At 35.8% G+C, this 17,585-nt stretch overlaps 2 protein-coding genes across 6 annotated transcripts; one reads left to right on the plus strand and one right to left on the minus strand.

Moving 5' to 3' along the window:
• The first annotated feature begins 868 nt into the window (after positions 1-868).
• Positions 869-6,540, plus strand: LOC110229782 (uncharacterized ATP-dependent helicase C29A10.10c). Of its 3 annotated transcripts, none has more exons than XM_021030629.1 (7): positions 869-1,233; positions 1,381-2,286; positions 3,001-3,180; positions 3,552-3,647; positions 3,741-3,858; positions 4,010-4,142; positions 4,227-6,540. In XM_021030629.1, the coding sequence occupies exons 2-7, from the start codon at positions 1,437-1,439 to the stop codon at positions 6,213-6,215; spliced, it is 3,366 nt and encodes a 1,121-aa protein (XP_020886288.1). In that variant the 5' UTR covers positions 869-1,233; positions 1,381-1,436; the 3' UTR covers positions 6,216-6,540. The 3 variants fall into 3 exon arrangements, with proteins under 3 accessions (XP_020886288.1, XP_020886287.1, XP_020886289.1); XM_021030628.1 differs by having other exon boundaries at positions 870-1,233; positions 3,735-3,858; XM_021030630.1 differs by having other exon boundaries at positions 870-1,233; positions 1,574-2,286; positions 3,735-3,858.
• A 218-nt stretch (positions 6,541-6,758) lies between these two features.
• On the minus strand, positions 6,759-14,644 carry LOC9322307 (putative cadmium/zinc-transporting ATPase HMA4). 3 transcript variants are annotated; one of them, XM_021030627.1, is made up of 10 exons: positions 14,459-14,644; positions 13,743-13,959; positions 12,362-12,619; positions 10,796-10,893; positions 10,402-10,657; positions 10,177-10,314; positions 9,765-10,092; positions 9,486-9,681; positions 9,191-9,400; positions 6,759-9,108 (listed from the first exon to the last, which is right to left on the minus strand). In XM_021030627.1, exons 2-10 carry the CDS (start codon positions 13,954-13,956, stop codon positions 6,979-6,981), a joined length of 3,828 nt encoding a protein of 1,275 aa, XP_020886286.1. In that variant the 5' UTR covers positions 13,957-13,959; positions 14,459-14,644; the 3' UTR covers positions 6,759-6,978. The 3 variants fall into 3 exon arrangements, with proteins under 3 accessions (XP_020886286.1, XP_020886284.1, XP_020886285.1); XM_021030625.1 differs by having other exon boundaries at positions 9,191-9,393; positions 9,473-9,681; XM_021030626.1 differs by having other exon boundaries at positions 9,191-9,393; positions 9,479-9,681; positions 14,459-14,642.
• Between the last annotated feature and the right edge of the window lie 2,941 nt (positions 14,645-17,585).

Below are 17,585 nucleotides of genomic sequence, written 5' to 3' on the forward strand. Positions count from 1 at the left end.
TGTCTTCCCCAACCGAATGGCCGGCCTTCTCAGTGTATCTGGAGGAATTTCAGAGCGACAAGGAAGAGTTCTCTACCTTCTCTTTATCTTTAATTTCTCGTTGTGCAAATGCAAAAGCGGATAATCTGGCACGAAAAATTCGTACGGAACCGCTTCATATCACTTATGTAAACAACATTCCACAAGAATGGCTCTTTTGAGCACTATTTAATTACAGATGACAAAAAAAAAAAAAAAAAAAAAAAAAACTAATAATGATAGTTTTGGTTTTAAAAGTGGTATTTTAGAAATTTTTATTTCTGAAGAATTTGTGGAATCATATTTAGGCAAAATTGCAAAACCATATTTTTGAGATTTGACAATAATATATATATATATATATATATATATATATATATATATATATATATATATTTTTTTGTCAACAACTTTATTAGATTAGCTTATAAAAGCCAATTTTGGGGAATATTGTTTACATATGTAATTATAATAATGATGAATATTTAGCAAAACTTTTGGTGATTGATAATTTAAATTTACTTGATTCTTATAATAAATGTACCAAAAAAATTTAAGTATAGAAATGCAAATAAATGTATTAAGATAAAATGATGAATATATAAACAAATCTTCTCTTTAATTAATTTTTTTTCTTCTTTGTCTTAAATATAGTTTCTATTCACAGTAAAAATCTAATATATCTTTTTGTTAAGTTTAATTTAAGTTTATTTAAAAAAAAATAAAACCCCCACATCGGGTCCTAATCTAGTATTACAAAAAGAACCTTAAAAACGAATAATGACGCAAACATTACTCTCTTCCCTTCCCTATAAATAAAATAAGCATCAAAGCGTTTTACACATCAGAGAAATCATAAGCTAAACGCCTAAACATGTTCTAAACACCGTCAGATGATTTAACGTAGCCCTTAATCCAACGGTCCAAAATTCAATTTCATACAAGGTCTCATAGTCTCTAAACCACCAGATTCTTCCTCTCCCCTCCGATACCGAATAATAGAAACAAGTTTTAACAAAACATCCGGTCCCCGTCGCCGGCGTCATCGGAAGACAAATTCGTATCTTTGAACTGTAATTTCGTACTTGACACTGTACAATCTCTGCCGGAGTAGACTGAGATTACGATTGTACTCACGTATCACATTCTTATTTGACGGTTTTAAAAAACCCTAACTAAAACTCGCCGCCACCGCCGCCGCCGACTCTGTTACCGGTTCGTTTGCTCTATCTTGAACTTCGCTTGAATAAAAAATGCATGTTTGCTCCATTTATAATCATCTGTTCTATATTCATGGTCGCTGAATAAGTGTTTTGATCACTATGCTTAGTTTCGATTTTGGGGTTTAATCTTTCTCTGCAGAAATTGGTGTAGTTCAGAGGAGATACGTCTTTTGATCCTTTATACGAATATAAGAAATGGGTTCACGAGAAAAATTGTTTCTTGATCTTAATGAAGTTCCTGTAGAAGTTGATGGAGATGATAATATGAATTTGAATCAACCAAAGAATGTTATTGTGTCTTCAAACGCTAATACTTGTGGAGACTATGGCAGAGAAGAAGGTGAATTGATGGATTCTGATGCTAGTGTTAAGGAAAACACACAAGATCATTCTGACTACAAGGGGATGATAGAAACTGGCGGTGAAGAAGATTTGACGGTGAAGCAGAGAGAGGTTAAAGGAGTTGAAGCAAGTCATGCAATTAAGTGTGCTAATACTACAGTGAAGAGAAAGATGGATCAACAGAAAGAGGCAATGTTGGGAAAGAAACGAAATAGGCAGACTATGTTTCTGAATCTTGAAGATGTTAAGCAAGCAGGTACTATTAAGACATCTACACCTAGGAGACAGAACTTTTCACAGGCTGTCGCTACACGGTTCAGTGCAGTTAATCCACCTGCTGAGCATGGAGGAGAAATCCAAAGCCATCGAGATCAAAAATCAGTTGATTACTCTTCTAACGGCAGTATACATCCAAAATCTGCTGAACAGAAGTCAGAAAGTAATGGTGAATCAAATTCGAGTTTACTTGGTAAACCTGGGAGGTTCAGCGGGGATGAAGGACCTTCTGCTGAAGGGATGGGAACATCTGTGTCAAGGCAGGCTTCTTGGAAGCAGCCCAAGAGCGGTCATTCATCTAGTGGAAAAGTCTCTTACAGCCAAAGATCTTTCAAGAAGCCAGCCACAACTAGTACCCAATATCAGGATACGTCAGTGCAACGTCTTATACGAGAGGTGACCAACGAAAAGTTCTGGCGTCATCCTGGTATGTTAAATATTACATTTCTACCTATGGAACATGTTCTTGAATATGCCTTATTTTTCTTGATGTAATTGAATCTTGATTTACGGTAGAAACTTTTATGTGGGTAAAATTTACTGCTTCTGAAGTCATGACTCTGGAGATTCATAATAGTCAAAAGACATGTAAGCTGCAACGAATATATTGTACTGTTAAAGTAGATTGAAGAATTCTAGTGACTTTGGTGATCGACTTGTTCTTGTTTTTTTCGTGCTTCTCTCTAGTGAGAAAGATTTCAGATAGATTTTGATAGAAATTTCATTGTGTTGTGGCAGATACGTCCCTATCTATTTCCACCATTGTTATTGTTGCTTTCCAATTAAGGCATTGAACATAAAGTCTAGCTTTGCAACTAGACCTGGTTCCTGGTGGTAATTATTTATCAGGCTGGCACTCTGGTCGAAACTATATTGGGGTTAAAAATCTCCTTCGCTGAGAAGATGCTATATCTAAATGCTGAATGGTATATCAGAGAAAAGTGAATATCGAGTATTAGTTCGCTTTTTGATTTATATATTTTCCGTCTTTCTTTAGACTATAGTGTAGATATTTGGCATGCATGGAAGATTTTGGCTGATCTGTTCCAAACATATATTTTCTTCGTTTTTAGCTCATTGTGTATGCTTTCCCCCTATTTAGTTTGATTTACCTGTTGTATAAAATTTCTTTGTCTATCAGAGGATACCGAACTCCGAAGTGTACCTGAGCGATTTGAATCTATGGAGGAATATGTCAGAGTTTTTGAACCCTTACTTTTTGAGGAATGCCGGGCACAACTTTACAGTACATGGGTTGAACTGGCTGAGGCAAATACATATGTGAAAGTTCGAATAAAATCCATCGAAAGAAGAGAGAGAGGTAACTGGCACTAGATCTTGTTCACACGTGTAAGCATGCATAGACACTTTTTGCATTATTAAACAGTTTATTGGACTTTGTTTCTTCTCCTTGTTTCTGAAAGTTTTCATGTAAACTCAGAGTTTATCTAGGAAAATGATTTTGCCCTTGATTCACGATCTTATATCTTGGGCAGTTTACCAAGTCTCTTGATTAGGGTCCTCATTTTGCTTGTTCATTATGTTCTATTAGGTTTGAGTTGTGGAGACTGTTCTCTTATATCTCTTTGGATTCACAACCTTATTCTATACCTTTTTATGTCTGGCCGTCTGAGAAACACTTTCAAGTTTCTGTTAAGTTACTTGACTGCTAGTCTTTGTTTGTGTGTTTAGGATGGTATGATGTAATACTTGTCTCCTTAAATGGCTGTAAATGGGCTTTCAAGGAGGGAGATGTTGCAGTTCTTTCAACTCCACTGCCTGAATCAGGTATGTTTGGAGATCATTGATGTCTGTTTGTTTCTATATTGCTAGCTTCTTTGCATTTTGTATAACTTTTCTCTTCTTTATGCTAAGATGAAGCCCATGAGGATGCTGGACGTGTCGCTGGTAAAGTTAGGAGACATATACCAGTTGATACCCGTGACCCTCTTGGAGCTACTCTTAATTTCTATGTTGGAGATTCTGGTGGCACTGGCAGGTAGGCTCATATGTTGTATGTTCATTCTCTGTCTGTTGATACTCTATCTGAGTTTCTATCCTTTCTTCTATTTTCACGAACTATCAGAAATTGAAAGCAAATATTTATAGTCTCTCATCCATGTATTTGCATGGACCATTTATTTTTACAGCAAGATTGATGATAATCATATTTTACGGAAGCTTAAACCTAAAGACATCTGGCATCTAACAGTGCTTGGTTCAATTGCAACCTCACAGAGGGAATATGTTGCACTTCATGCGTTTTCTCGACTTAACCCACAGGTTGGTTTTTGTTTATTCTCCTACAGATCTCCTATAGATGCTTTAAAATATGCTGATGTTGGTGAAACTTGATGTATTTGTTAGATGCAAAATGCCATTCTCAATCCCAGTCCGGAGCAGTTTCCTAGTTACGAGGAGCAAACCCCTGCAACGCCTGATTGTTTCACTACTAGCTTTGTTGACCATTTACATAGAAGCTTTAATGCTCCACAGCTGGCTGCAATCCACTGGGCGGCAATGCATACTGCAGCTGGTACTAGTAGTGGGGTGAAGAAGCAAGAACCATGGCCATTCACTCTTGTTCAGGGCCCTCCAGGAACAGGCAAGACACACACTGTTTGGGGAATGTTGAATGTTATCCATTTGGTTCAGTATCAACAATATTACACTTCGTTGCTGAAGAAATTAGCACCTGAAACCTATAATCAAGCTAATGAGTGCAGTTCAGATAATATTTTGTCAGGCTCTATTGATGAAGTCCTACAAAACATGGACCAGAATCTGTTCCGCACCCTGCCCAAACTCTGTGCTAAACCAAGGATGCTTGTTTGTGCTCCTTCGAATGCTGCAACTGATGAACTTCTTTCACGTGTCCTCGACCGTGGTTTCATTGATGGGGAGATGAAGGTATATCGTCCCGATGTTGCTCGAGTCGGTGTTGATTCTCAAACGCGAGCTGCGCAAGCAGTTTCTGTGGAGCGAAGAAGTGATCAGCTATTAGCTATATCCCGCGACGAGATTCGACGACACATGCATAACCTCAGACTACAAGAAACACAGATTTCTCAAGATATAGCTGGACTTAAAAGGGAACTTAATGCTGCAGCTTTTGCTACACGTTCTCAGGGATCTGTTGGAGTTGATCCTGAAGTCCTTATCTCAAGAGATCAGAAAAGAGATGCATTGTTACAGCACCTTGCTGCTGTGGTTGAAGCCAGAGATAAAGTCCTTGTTGAAATATCTCGCCTTCTTATTGTGGAGGGAAAGTTCCGTGCTCGTAACAATTTTAATCTAGAGGAAGCTCGAGCGAGTCTTGAGGCAAGTTTTGCAAACGAGGCTGAAATTGTTTTTACCACCGTATCAAGCAGTGGTCGTAAATTGTTTTCTCGTCTTACCCATGGCTTCGACATGGTTGTCATTGACGAGGCTGCCCAAGCTAGTGAGGTTGGAGTTCTTCCTCCCCTTGCTCTTGGTGCTGCGCGATGTGTACTTGTCGGTGATCCTCAGCAGCTTCCTGCGACAGTAATTAGCAAGGCTGCTGGAACTCTTTTATATAGTAGAAGTCTCTTTGAAAGGTTTCAGCTAGCAGGTTGTCCGACTTTGTTGTTGACTGTTCAATACAGAATGCATCCTCAAATTCGAGATTTTCCTTCACGGTACTTCTACCAAGGACGTCTCAAAGACAGTGAAAGTATATCCAGTGCTCCTGATGAGATTTACTATAAAGATCCTGTTCTTAGGCCTTACCTTTTCTTCAATATTAGCCATGGGCGGGAGTCTCATAGAGGTGGGTCTGTATCTTACGAGAATGTTGATGAAGCTCGATTCTGTGTTGGGGTGTACATGCATCTTCAGAAAACTCTGAAGTCGTTGGGTGCGGGTAAAGTGTCTGTGGGAGTAATAACCCCGTACAAACTGCAGCTGAAATGCCTAAAGCACGAGTTTGGCAATGCATTGGGCCAAGATGAACTGAAAGAGATTTATATAAATACAGTAGACGCGTTTCAGGGTCAAGAACGTGATGTCATAATCATGTCATGTGTGCGTGCTTCAGGTCACGGGGTTGGCTTTGTTTCAGATATCCGGCGGATGAACGTTGCTCTTACCCGTGCGAGAAGAGCTCTGTGGGTGATGGGAAATGCATCTGCTCTGATGAAGTCTGAGGATTGGGCAGCGTTGATCACTGACGCGAGAGGCAGAAACTGTTTTATGGAAATGGACTCTCTTCCCCTGGATTTCCCAATTCCTAAAGTACCTAGTTATAATCCCATGGCACCTAGTACCGGGTTAATAACATCGAAGTTGTACCCTTCTGACTCACAAATCATAGGCCTGCACAACAAATTACGTTGAAGGTGCATTGTGTTTCAACGACCATGGAACTTGTTCAAGACGGTTTTATTACAAGACACATGTACTGGATTTTGCTTCTCTCTTCCAAAACTCTTTTTTTTTTTGTCAAGAAGGGGAAGAAGAATGATCAGCAATGCTTTGGAAAAAGGAATTTAAAGTTAGCGTATAAATGAAAACAGGCCTTAAAGGATTTGTTAGTCTCTTCACAGTTCCATTTAGTATCATCATATAGTATAATTGGCACAGTGTTAGCATCTTGTATATAATCCCTCCATCATTTAGCATTTTCATCTGCTTTATTATAAAAGCTTTTTTTTCGGTGTGATCATTGTTCTTTTATCTCATCGATGAGAAATCATATTATCTTAACATCATTTGCTCCTACCCTTTCCCAGATTCATCAGATCATATCCTACTTTGGTTTCTACTCCTCCAGTCACTTGGAAAAGTAAGGAAAGATTTATGAATGGTGGTAATCGGTAACACTAACTTTGATCCAATATCTGTTTTGACTGTTTGTTGTGTTTGGTTTAAGGACTCCAAGATCAAAGTTCAAACACTTTAGGATTTGGCATACATAAAGGACTCAAAAGGATCACTAGCATTGTCTTTATGAATAACACTGTTGCTGACGAAAAAAAAAAATGAATAACACAGTTGCTTAATCTATACTACTGCCTTTGCTGGAACAAATTTATCCATGTTTTTTTATTTCGCCATTAATGGAATGCAAGACGACACGTTTTGTGAATAGATGGATGCGTCAAGCACTCACATGGTGATGGTGATGGTGGTGGTGGTGATGATGGTGGCGGTGGCTGCAAAACTCTTTTGCGTAACTCCTGCAACAGCTTTTACCACTGTGACGCTTCTCTCTTTCCCTACATTTTGATGCGCAAGCCTCTGGAATCTTCACTTTGCAACAGGTCTCTACCTTCACGGCTCTGTTTGAGCTCTCACAATGCTCATCCTTCTTCACTTGCAAGTCAGATAGCACCAGATCAGTAGAACTAGTGCAACAGCTTTGACTAGACACTTTCACTGTTCCACAGCCTCCGGATTGAGCACTCTCCACATTGACCAACTTTGAAGACCCTTCTTGTGTCAAACCAGTTCCACAACAATGTGATTTGCAATCACCACCACCTTCAGTTTCCAAGCCTGAAACCACCAAGCTAACAGGCTTCTCACCACAGATTTTTGTCACTTCTTCTTTGTCCATACAACATCCCGAGGAACAATCCGTGCTGTCTGTCTCTTCCTCTGAAGCTAGAGTGATTTCCGCTGTTTGCTTTTCATCGTTGCAGCAACCAGACTTGCAATGTCCTTCATTCTTTATCTCCAGATCACATTGCTCCTCCACTTCCCCTTCTGTGTTTCCACAACAAACCAACTTGAGATCATCACAACATACACCAGTTTCCATGTCCAAACCTTCCTTCTCCACCAACACAGCATGCTTCTTCTCATGGGAGCTTTGTTTCACTATCCCCTCATTCACACAACATCCCGAGGAGCAATCTTGATCGTCTGTCTCTTCCTCAGAAGCAAGAGTTATTTCCCCGGTTTGTTTTTCATCACTGCAGCAACGAGACTCGCAGTGTCCTTCAATCTTTATCTCCAGATCAGTTTGTTCTCCAACTTCCCCTTCTGTCTTCCCACAACAAACCAACTTGAGATCACAACTTACACCAGTTTCCATGTCCAAACCTGCCTTCTCATGGCACCTTTGTGTCACTGTCCCCTTGTTCTCGCAGCCAGACTTGCAGTTTCCTTCATCTTTAATCAGCACTCCTTTCTCCGGGTAAGATTTGTCCTCACTAGCAAGCAACAAACCTATTTCCTTAACCTTCTCCTCTTTATTGTCACAACAGCTTGTTTTGCAGGGTTCCTTTCTCTGCAACTCTATTTCCAAACCAGTTAATGCCTGACCAATAATCTGCACCGGGACAACAATTTCCTCAGCATGCTTCTTCTCCTCGCAATGGCTAGATTTGCAGTCTCCAGCACTCTCCATTTGCTGTTTTGATTTCTCACAACAGCTCTTTGCCACTACTTCCTCTACCTTCTCACTTTTGTTAGCACAACAACCTGAACCACCTTTCATTTTCAAGTCATGTTTGACATGACTAGACTTCTTACATGAGCTCAATGAAATAATGTCTCCCACTGCTTTCCTAGTTTCCTCACCGCAACAACCATCTCTCACAAGCGGCTTCACTTTGTCTTGCTTCTTATCGCCATAACAACCAGGGTGAGAATGATCAGAACTGGTTTTACTACTTGGTTTCATCATCACAACCTTCTCTTGATTTTTCTTATCTCCACAACAGCTTGAGTTACATTGACCATTCCCGCTCTTTTTTAACAAGCCTGCTTCTAAGTCCACAACATCATCATCATCGCCTTCGAGTTTCCTACCATTCAACATAGATGTAGAAGCCCTGTAACACTTTTTGTTCCCAATCTTTTTCTTCTCTCGCAGCAGCAACATACTATTGAGAATCACAAGAAGACAAGTCCCTACATCAACAAGAACAGCTGCCCAAATCAAAGGATGACCAGCAAACGCCAAAGCAAGTATTCCAGCTTTTAAAACGATTGAAAGAAACACGTTTTCAACAACTTTGCGCCGAGCTCTTCTCGCTAGCTTTACCGCTTGTGGTATCCTTCTTATGTCATTAGACATTAGAATAATATGACCAGTCTGCGTAGCAAGCGCCGAGCCAGAGATTCCCATGGAGATACCAATATCAGCTGTAGCTAAAGCTGGTGCATCATTCACACCGTCCCCTACCATTGCGGTTGGTCCTTCTTTCTTAAACTCTTGTATGATTTTGGATTTATCTTCAGGAAGAAGTTCTCCATGTACAACATCTAAAACATTCCCTAGCTGTTTCATAAAACATGTCAAGGTATTATTAAATAACCTCTTGGCTTTAGAAAGTGATTAAAATTATGGTTTTTAGTCTCACCTGTTCTTGAGCATGCATTGCCGCGGCTTGACTATCTCCCGTTAGCATTGCGGTTTTGATGCCTAGAGATTTCAGTTCCGTCATTGCTTGAGATACACCGGATCTACAAGCATCAGAAAGATTGAAAACTCCCGCTAGTCTTTCACCTACATAGACGTATCCAACAGTCTTCCCACCTTTGGTATCAATTTCAGTCTCTGGAACTGTCAAGAAAGAACAGTCAAGTGATCAGACTAAAGAATAACAAAACCTCAAAAAACTACATTGAGGTTTTTTTATTACAAGTACCGGTTGAACAACCAGCTCGAGAAGCAATCCTTTTGTTCCCGATGTAGATATCGTTCCCATCAATCTTCCCATAGATTCCTTCACCTGGAAAATTCTGGTAATCTTCAACCTCTTCAGGCCTAGGCTCAACAGAAACGGATTTCGCGTAGTCCACGATTGTTGCAGCCATTGGATGACTTGATTTGCTTTCAACACTTGATACCCTGAAACATTATATAATAAGAAAGTTTCAGTCATAAGTTATTTCAGCAAACTTGTTTTAGTCAGAACACAAGTTTAGTTTTACCAGTAAAGCAAGCTGCGTAGGCTTATATCTCTAGAGAGTGACTTGAAATCTATGACAATGAACTCTCCTCTTGTAATAGTCCCGGTTTTGTCGAAAGCAGCGATCTTGATCTTTGAGAGAGTGTCCAGATAATCAGCACTTTTGATCAGAAGCCCGGAAGTTGCTGCTTTAGTAAGTGCACAGAAAGTAGCAACTGGTGTAGAGAGGATAAGACCACAGGGACAGCCACTGACTAACACAACTAATGCCAGGTGGAACCAATGTTTAAGGTTGTGGACCTTCATAATAACCGGGACAATGGCGACGCAAGCTGATACTACGATGATTGCTGAAACAAAACAAGAAACACAGAGGTCTCAAATTACGCTATTCAAGAACATAAAGAAAACGTTTTGGTTATGTTTTTGCTTACCTGGAGTATAGTACTGAGAACATTTGTCTATTAGTCTTTGGGATTTGGTTTTACTGCTCTGAGCTTCTTCTACTAGCTTAGCCATCTTCGCAACCACGCAATCACCCGCTAAAGAAGTTGTTTTCACACTTATGTAACCTGCAAAACACAGGGAGAAAGATCAAAAGAGTGATAGATAAAATAAAAAGGTATAAAGCTTGAAGCTCTTAAAAGAGGATTACATACCATTTAGATTGATAGTTCCAGCCCAAACCGTAGAATCTCTCTGTTTAGGTACAGGAAATGCTTCGCCGGTTAAGGTTTTCTCGTCTACTTCACAGTTTCCATCCACCACAATTCCATCAATTGGTATGGTTTCACCAGCTTTAACCGCTACAACTGTGCTAATCTTAACCTCATCTACTTCAACTTCTTCACCAGTCTCTGCTATTATTGCCTTCTGTGGAGCTAAGCTCATCAAAGACTGCATTACCGCTGTTGCCTGAGAGTTTACGCTTGCCATAATCATTACTTCAATAAACAACCATTACATTTTCAACTTCAAATCATTTCGAGAAATAGCAAGAAATTTCACAATTGTTATGACACAACAATAGATGATGATTATTAGCAAACAAACCTTGTAGCTAGCTCTTGTTTCAAGCCAGTCGGATATGGTGAACAAGAACACAACTGCTGCAGCCTCCATGAAATCTTGCATTGCAAGTGTTGCTATCACTGTGTTGATGAATTTGGATAATCATTATCAGTTAAAACTTAAAACAATAATCACCTCAAAGAGTACAATAATTGTTTTCAAAGAGCACAAAAGCTTGAAGCAATAATTACATTTTCTAAACGTTAAAAAACCAAAAAAAAAAAGAAAAAAAGAAAATGGATTCGCAGTTTGTACATTTTGTTGTTAATCAATAATTATGTCTCCTAAACAGAAATTCCAACTAAACTAAGTCAACTTTAGTATCAGTTCCAAGTTCTTAATTATTTTCTTCATTTTTAATGATCTTTTGCATCAATTATTATATGCACTTTTTTGTTTTCTTTTAATGAGTTAAAGTGCTTTTTCCATTTTGAGTTGTAGAAGATAAGCCAATCAAAAACCTACTTAGCGTTTTTCCTTCTATGGCACGTAATTGCAATATATTTATTAGAAAAAAACTCATCAAAAGATATCACTATCATTTTTTAGACTTTCAACAAACCTTAAAATTTAGTCTGGATTTTTAGTATGAAATTTCTATGTTTTCGAAAAAAAAAAAAAAATTGACATCTTAATTGCACCAAGGAAAATATAACTAATTATAGAAAATAGAATTATTTTCATATAATAAAATATATATAATTATTTTCTCTAATGTTTAGAGAGTTTTGATTTCAATTATTTGTTTCTATAAATAATCGTACTAATAGAACAGAACGAAATTGTATATTTTTTATAAACAGAAAAAAGAAAGGCGTCTTTTTTTTTTCCTATATTTTGACTGCACATTTTGTTTTTGCATTATCTTCCGCACCAACTTTAAAGTTTATCACATGTTCACTTTTCCTATATCCAAAGAACATTTTGATCTTTTCATATAACCTATACCTCAAATTTGCATTTCATACGGCAAAAATATAAAGTCATTTTAGTTTTTTCTATAACCTATATATAACTCAAACAAACTCTACAATATAACAAAGATATCAAACTACTACACGTATTTATTTTTTCTTATATTGGAGTTCTGTAAAATGAGTTGAGAATAATATAATTTATGCTTTGGTATTTCCCATATGAATTTATTTTAAAATATTAACAAAAAATAAAGGAAACTTTTCTAAAAGGTTTCGTGGAGTGTTGGGTATGTAGGAAAGCAGTATATGTAAGCTTTTTTAAAGTACCATAAAAAGGCTAAAGACTCGATCACAAGTTTTTAAAAATTATATATATATATATATATATATATATATATATATTAATAGTTTTACTTTTACCACAATTTGCTAAGTCTTCGTTCTTAGATAAGTAATACTCTATATAGTTGTTACATCGATCACGGATAGCCATAAACTATTATACTACACAACATCATTCTTAAGTCACGGAGTAAATATAAAATATAGAGAAATAATGTTAGGTGCTAATAATTAATATTATAAAAAGTGGTATAACGACAACATAAAAAAAAGGAAAAAGTGGTATTACCGGTTATAATGACCAATATATTGATGTCGATCCTAAGCCTTCTAATGGAAGCAAAGGCTTTGGCAAGTATCGGATAAATACCGGCGGCAACTGCTGCGACTGCGAGCCAACGTAACGGCGAGTAGACAAACTTTAAGAAGGAGAGTAGGAGAAGTATGCCGGAAACCACCGCGAAAGGGCTCGGCCATTTGTTCTTGAAGTTGGTTTCTCCGTTTACTCTCACGTTTGCTTCTAACCTAGCTTGGTTCAATGCCTTAGCTGCAACACAATTTTTTTCAGTATTAAATCATTAGTTCGCAACCGTGAAAAAGGATTTATTAAAAAATATTTTTTAAGTGAGGAAAAAAGACAAATAATTAGCCTATTTTTAGATTCAAACATTAAGAACTAAATCACAAACCGGGAAATAGTGAATTTTTCTTAATTATTATTTTAGATTTTTATTTGATTATTTTGTAACTGTAATGTCTAATATGGAATATGTTTTCTGCAAATAAAAATTATAAAATATAGTTACGTAACGAGTGTGATGCACTACCTATTAAATATTCATATCAAAAGATTTGGTAAGTATCTCGTCAGTTTTCTAACAACCGTTATTCTATATACGATTTTCGGAATTAAAATCTATATATGATGTCAATTAGAAATATTGTTTACACACGAATCATGCGTTATATATGCATGTACGTATTACGTTACCTATTATATGCAAAAACAAAATGTGGTAAAGGTTTTATGATATGCAAAATTTAGATTATATACATATAGAAAACATGTAATCGTTTTATTATGTCATTATGCGTTTTTATAAAAGTTATTATTTAAATTGTTGGTTTTCAAAATACCGTTTGAGAAAAGTCTAGACGAACCTTACTCGCAATCTTTGGTTATACTAACTGAACGGGTTTCATGGAGTTAATTAAGAAATCAGTAACGGTTTATTCTATTTTGTTGTTGGTAACAAAAAATTATTAATTGTAAAATTGACCTTTAGCTTCAACCTAGGCAGTTCCTAGGTTAAAAACTCAACTACCTACTCCACTTAAACAGAACAAATATCAAAGCAAAGCAATTAAGAAAAAAATTACTTTAGTAAAACAGAATTGATTTGGAAATGCAAATTAGTGGTAGAATATTAAATATTTTCAGTTGAAGTGACTTGTTGGATTAATGACCAAAACTGGCGTTTGCGTACGAAACCATGACGCGAAACCATTAATTTAATAAATAGAAATGAAACAAAAATTAAGTGAGTTTTTCGGGTAAACTAAAGTGATTATTTATGGCTTTTAATTATCTTTTTTTTGCTTGAAAAGTTTAATTATTACTTTATCATTTTTGACTGAGTAAAATTAAAATAATTTTTAAAAAGATTTACCAATTTGGAAGGGAGAGATGAGGAGACTGTCGTGAACAACGATCACGGTTCTCGAGGGAACGATGACGGAATATTCTTTAACGCCGTCAAGTGCCTTGAGAATATTCTCGATGATAGGAACTTCCGATGTACAACAGATTCCGAGAACATCGAAGTAACTCTTTTGCAACTTCTTCACTTTCTTTTTCTCTTCTTGTTTGTTTTGTGACGCCATTTTCTGCAAAACGTAAATCAAAACTACAAAATTATATTTGATTTATAGGCTTTTGGATTACTTTAAGACTGTTTTTGAGGAAACAAAAAAAGAAGAAAGCAAAAACTTTTTTAGATATCATTATCACAAAACAGTTCATATTTCCTTTTTTTTATATAAGAAAAAAATTTAGATATGGGTCTTGTATTTTCTTATTGAAAATGATTACTTTTTTAGATAAGATTACAAAAATAAAGTTGAGATCAAGCCAAAAAATCTTCACTCTCATTTTTTTGCTAAAAAAAAATCTTCACCCTCTCATTGCTTACTTCTGTTACGAGGAAGAAGATGAATCAGGTTTTACTTATTTTTTGGATTCTATACGCATAAAAAATGATTTGAAGGGATTAATTTGGCGTACAAGACCAAAAAAAAAACACAAGAAATGCAAGAGAAGAATAGCGTCTTGTTTTAGATCACTTATCATGAAATCTATGTGAATTAAGAAGAGAGAAAAAAATACCGGAGAAGAGAGGAGAGCTAGTAGCAAAAGGAAGAAGCCGATACGAAAAACCGATTTGGTTCGGTTTGGTTTGGTTCGATCAGATTAGGTTTTACCATAAAAGTTGAGAGAGGGAGTGAGAGAAGTGTTAGGAACGTAGAGAAGAAGATTGAGGGGATTAGGTCAAGAAATGGGAGTTGCTTATATAGGCAGATAAGTAAGAATGTTAGATGCAAGATGATTGGTTGGTTTTCTTTAACATTTTTTTATATTATCAGATTTTTTATATAAAGATATTTAGGGATAATGAACTCTATAAATATTATAGGGTAATTCGAAAAAGCTCCAAATTCTTAAATTATGGTTTCCAAAAGTACCACAAAAATTCAAAATTATTAAAAATACCACAAATTTGTTAGGTGTATAAGTTTGTTGAAAGTTTAATAAGGGGGTACCAAATGATTTAAGAATCATTACTAAATTTTTGAAATCTTTATTAAACCTAAAAATTGTACTGTTTCCAGATTTATTTTATATATATATATATATATATATATTTTTTTTTTATTAAAGGTTTTATGGGGTTTAAAGTTATTTTTTTACAAAGTAAATTTCGTAGGCTATTTTTATTTATTTGTTTTCAATTCCTATATCCTTCCTAATTTCCAGGCCAGTTCCTATCTCTAAGAACTAATTCTCACGGCAATTCTTATTTTCAAGATTCAGTTCCTATATTTTATGAAACGTTTTACTTGACATATATATTTTGACAACGTTTTCTAATCCATAATGGATTATAGACTAGTCTAACTCTTTAAACAAAAAAAGAATTGATGATCATTTTTTCAGTATACGGAACTTATTAAAATTTGAATCAAGTTTTTTTTTTTAATACAAATTGTCATAACTCATAAGTATAAATATTTAAATCAATTTTTGTGCATGACTTTATTATTAAAAACTCGATCTTAATTAGTCTTGAAACCAAGTATTATCGAGGTAGATGCTCGATTAGAGTTAGCTCATAACAAATACATATTCTAAGTTTTTTGGGTTCAACATACGGCAGTTTTTTTTATTAATAATTAAATTTAAAATGGTTACAAAGGAAAAGTATTGAGGTTACAAAACATTATTAGCTTGAAAAGTAGGGCGAGACTAAAACTGGTCCGATACGTCACGAGTTTAGGCACATTAGTATATAGCATATCATATCTAAGAATTTGAATAACCATATTATTAGTAAGAGATTCTTGCTAGGTTTATTTAATTGGACGAAAAATTGATCAAAGGGGGATTTTAGTGAGGGAGAGACACGAAATAAAAAGTTACCAAAATTTTAGTGGAAACCCCCAAAAGTGGAATGTCACGAAAATGGAATCCATGTGTGATTCCTCATCTCATTGTTTTCTTTATTATTTATTATTTTTGGTACGATTTTCTTAGTTTATCATCCTAAATAATTAACTACAAATTCTTTTAACGCAATGCACCAATGGTCGTCTACTTTCGTAGCTTATCTTATAATATCTACCTATATCTTTTATACTTTCTAATAAAATCTCACATGTTTGCATAGTATAATAGGAGAAAGAGATAGAGTAAAGACGTATACGGCTTAAATCATAAAACACTAAATTAAATCAATGACATATATAAAGTTATAGAACATGCACTGTATGATATCACGGATGAGCTATGGAAAACATCTAAATTTTATGGTGAATGAAGAATCGGTGAATATAACTAGTGTAAGCCATATATAGGATCATAGAGATCATCTACGAGTTGAATTATCAATATGTGAAATTGAATAATATTTCCTTTTTTTATATATATATTATATATTTCCGTTTCTTATTTACCTTAGAGTTTCAAAATTCTATTTGTTAAATTCAAACAAGAATGCGCTCTTGAAAATGCATCATAAAGTAGTACGGAGTACGGACTCTTATCTTTTACAAACTTGACGATAAAGAAAAAATATTACATTACATATTATTTTTGACTTTGTATGATTAATTTACATTTTTTGGAGATGCAGGATAAATTTATAAAAATTAGTGGGTTGGAGAGGATTTTTTTGCACAAAATCCTATGATATACTCCCTCTGTTCCTAGAAGATTTTTTTTTTTTTTTTTTTTTGTCATCTGTAATTAAATAGTGCTCAAAAGAGCCATTCTTGTGGAATGTTGTTTACATAAGTGATATGAAGCGGTTCCGTACGAAGTTTTCGTGCCAGATTATCCGCTTTTGCATTTGCACAACGAGAAATTAAAGATAAAGAGAAGGTAGAGAACTCTTCCTTGTCGCTCTGAAATTCCTCCAAATACACTGAGAAGGCCGGCCATTCGGTTGGGGAAGACACCATCTTCACCAGGTCAGAACAGTCTGTAAGGAATGCTACCTCTTGATTATCTGCACCAATCATACACTTCATCGCCCAAAGGAGGGCCTCGAATTCGGCATGTAGCGGAGATAGGCTTCTACGGAGGTTGGCAGCTCCCATTGTTGATGGCTCACCGTTTGATGGTGTACAAAACCACCCTATCCCGGAAAACTTGTCGCTGTCTTTCCAGGATCCATCCACAAAACAACGGTATCCTGTAAAATCCGAATCTAGGGACACCCCCCTCGTTTGAGGCCGATTTGGAAATTCCACTGAAGCCTGAGTTTCAGTATGAAGCTCCACTTGAGCTGAGTGCCACAATTGTGCCTCTCTTTCCGCTAATCGTAAAACCTCTAACGGATCGTTATCCACATTTTCAAACAATTTTTCATTCCGTGCTTTCCAAATATACCAAATAATCCAAGGAAAAGCTATAGAATCAAACTCCGATGGTATTCTCCAAAATAAATGATCCAAGTTTGCAAAAATAGAATCTGTGGGAAAATTGATTTTGTAGAGATTTCACATTTTTTTAAAAACTATCATTGTTTAATTACTTACTTTTATTAAATATTTTTAATAAACTATAAACCAATAGTAATCTGAAACAGTTAATCATTACGTCTTGAAATCTACGAGTTATTAAAATCAATTAATTAAAAATAATAAAAAATCTAGAAAATCAAAATTTGTGGAACAAACTCAAAACACTAGAACATCAAACTTCAAAGAACAGAGGGAGTACTAAGTATGCCCAA

This window comes from Arabidopsis lyrata, assembly GCF_000004255.2.
Source record: "Arabidopsis lyrata subsp. lyrata unplaced genomic scaffold ARALYscaffold_3, whole genome shotgun sequence".
Classification (NCBI taxonomy): Eukaryota; Viridiplantae; Streptophyta; class Magnoliopsida; order Brassicales; family Brassicaceae; genus Arabidopsis; species Arabidopsis lyrata.

Bases quoted from the DNA above. Each gene is read 5' to 3' on its own strand.
- LOC110229782 (XM_021030628.1), top strand. From the start codon at position 1,437: ATGGGTTCACGAGAAAAATTGTTTCTTGATCTTAATGAAGTTCCTGTA. The intron at 2,287-3,000 runs GTATGTTAAATA...TTTGTCTATCAG, and splicing joins AAAGTTCTGGCGTCATCCTG to AGGATACCGAACTCCGAAGT. The intron at 4,143-4,226 runs GTTGGTTTTTGT...TGTATTTGTTAG, and splicing joins TTTCTCGACTTAACCCACAG to ATGCAAAATGCCATTCTCAA.
- LOC9322307 (XM_021030625.1), bottom strand. From the start codon at position 13,956: ATGGCGTCACAAAACAAACAAGAAGAGAAAAAGAAAGTGAAGAAGTTG. The intron at 12,620-13,742 runs GTAAATCTTTTT...ATTGTGTTGCAG, and splicing joins CATCTCTCCCTTCCAAATTG to CTAAGGCATTGAACCAAGCT. The intron at 9,682-9,764 runs GTAAAACTAAAC...ATAATGTTTCAG, and splicing joins CTACGCAGCTTGCTTTACTG to GGTATCAAGTGTTGAAAGCA.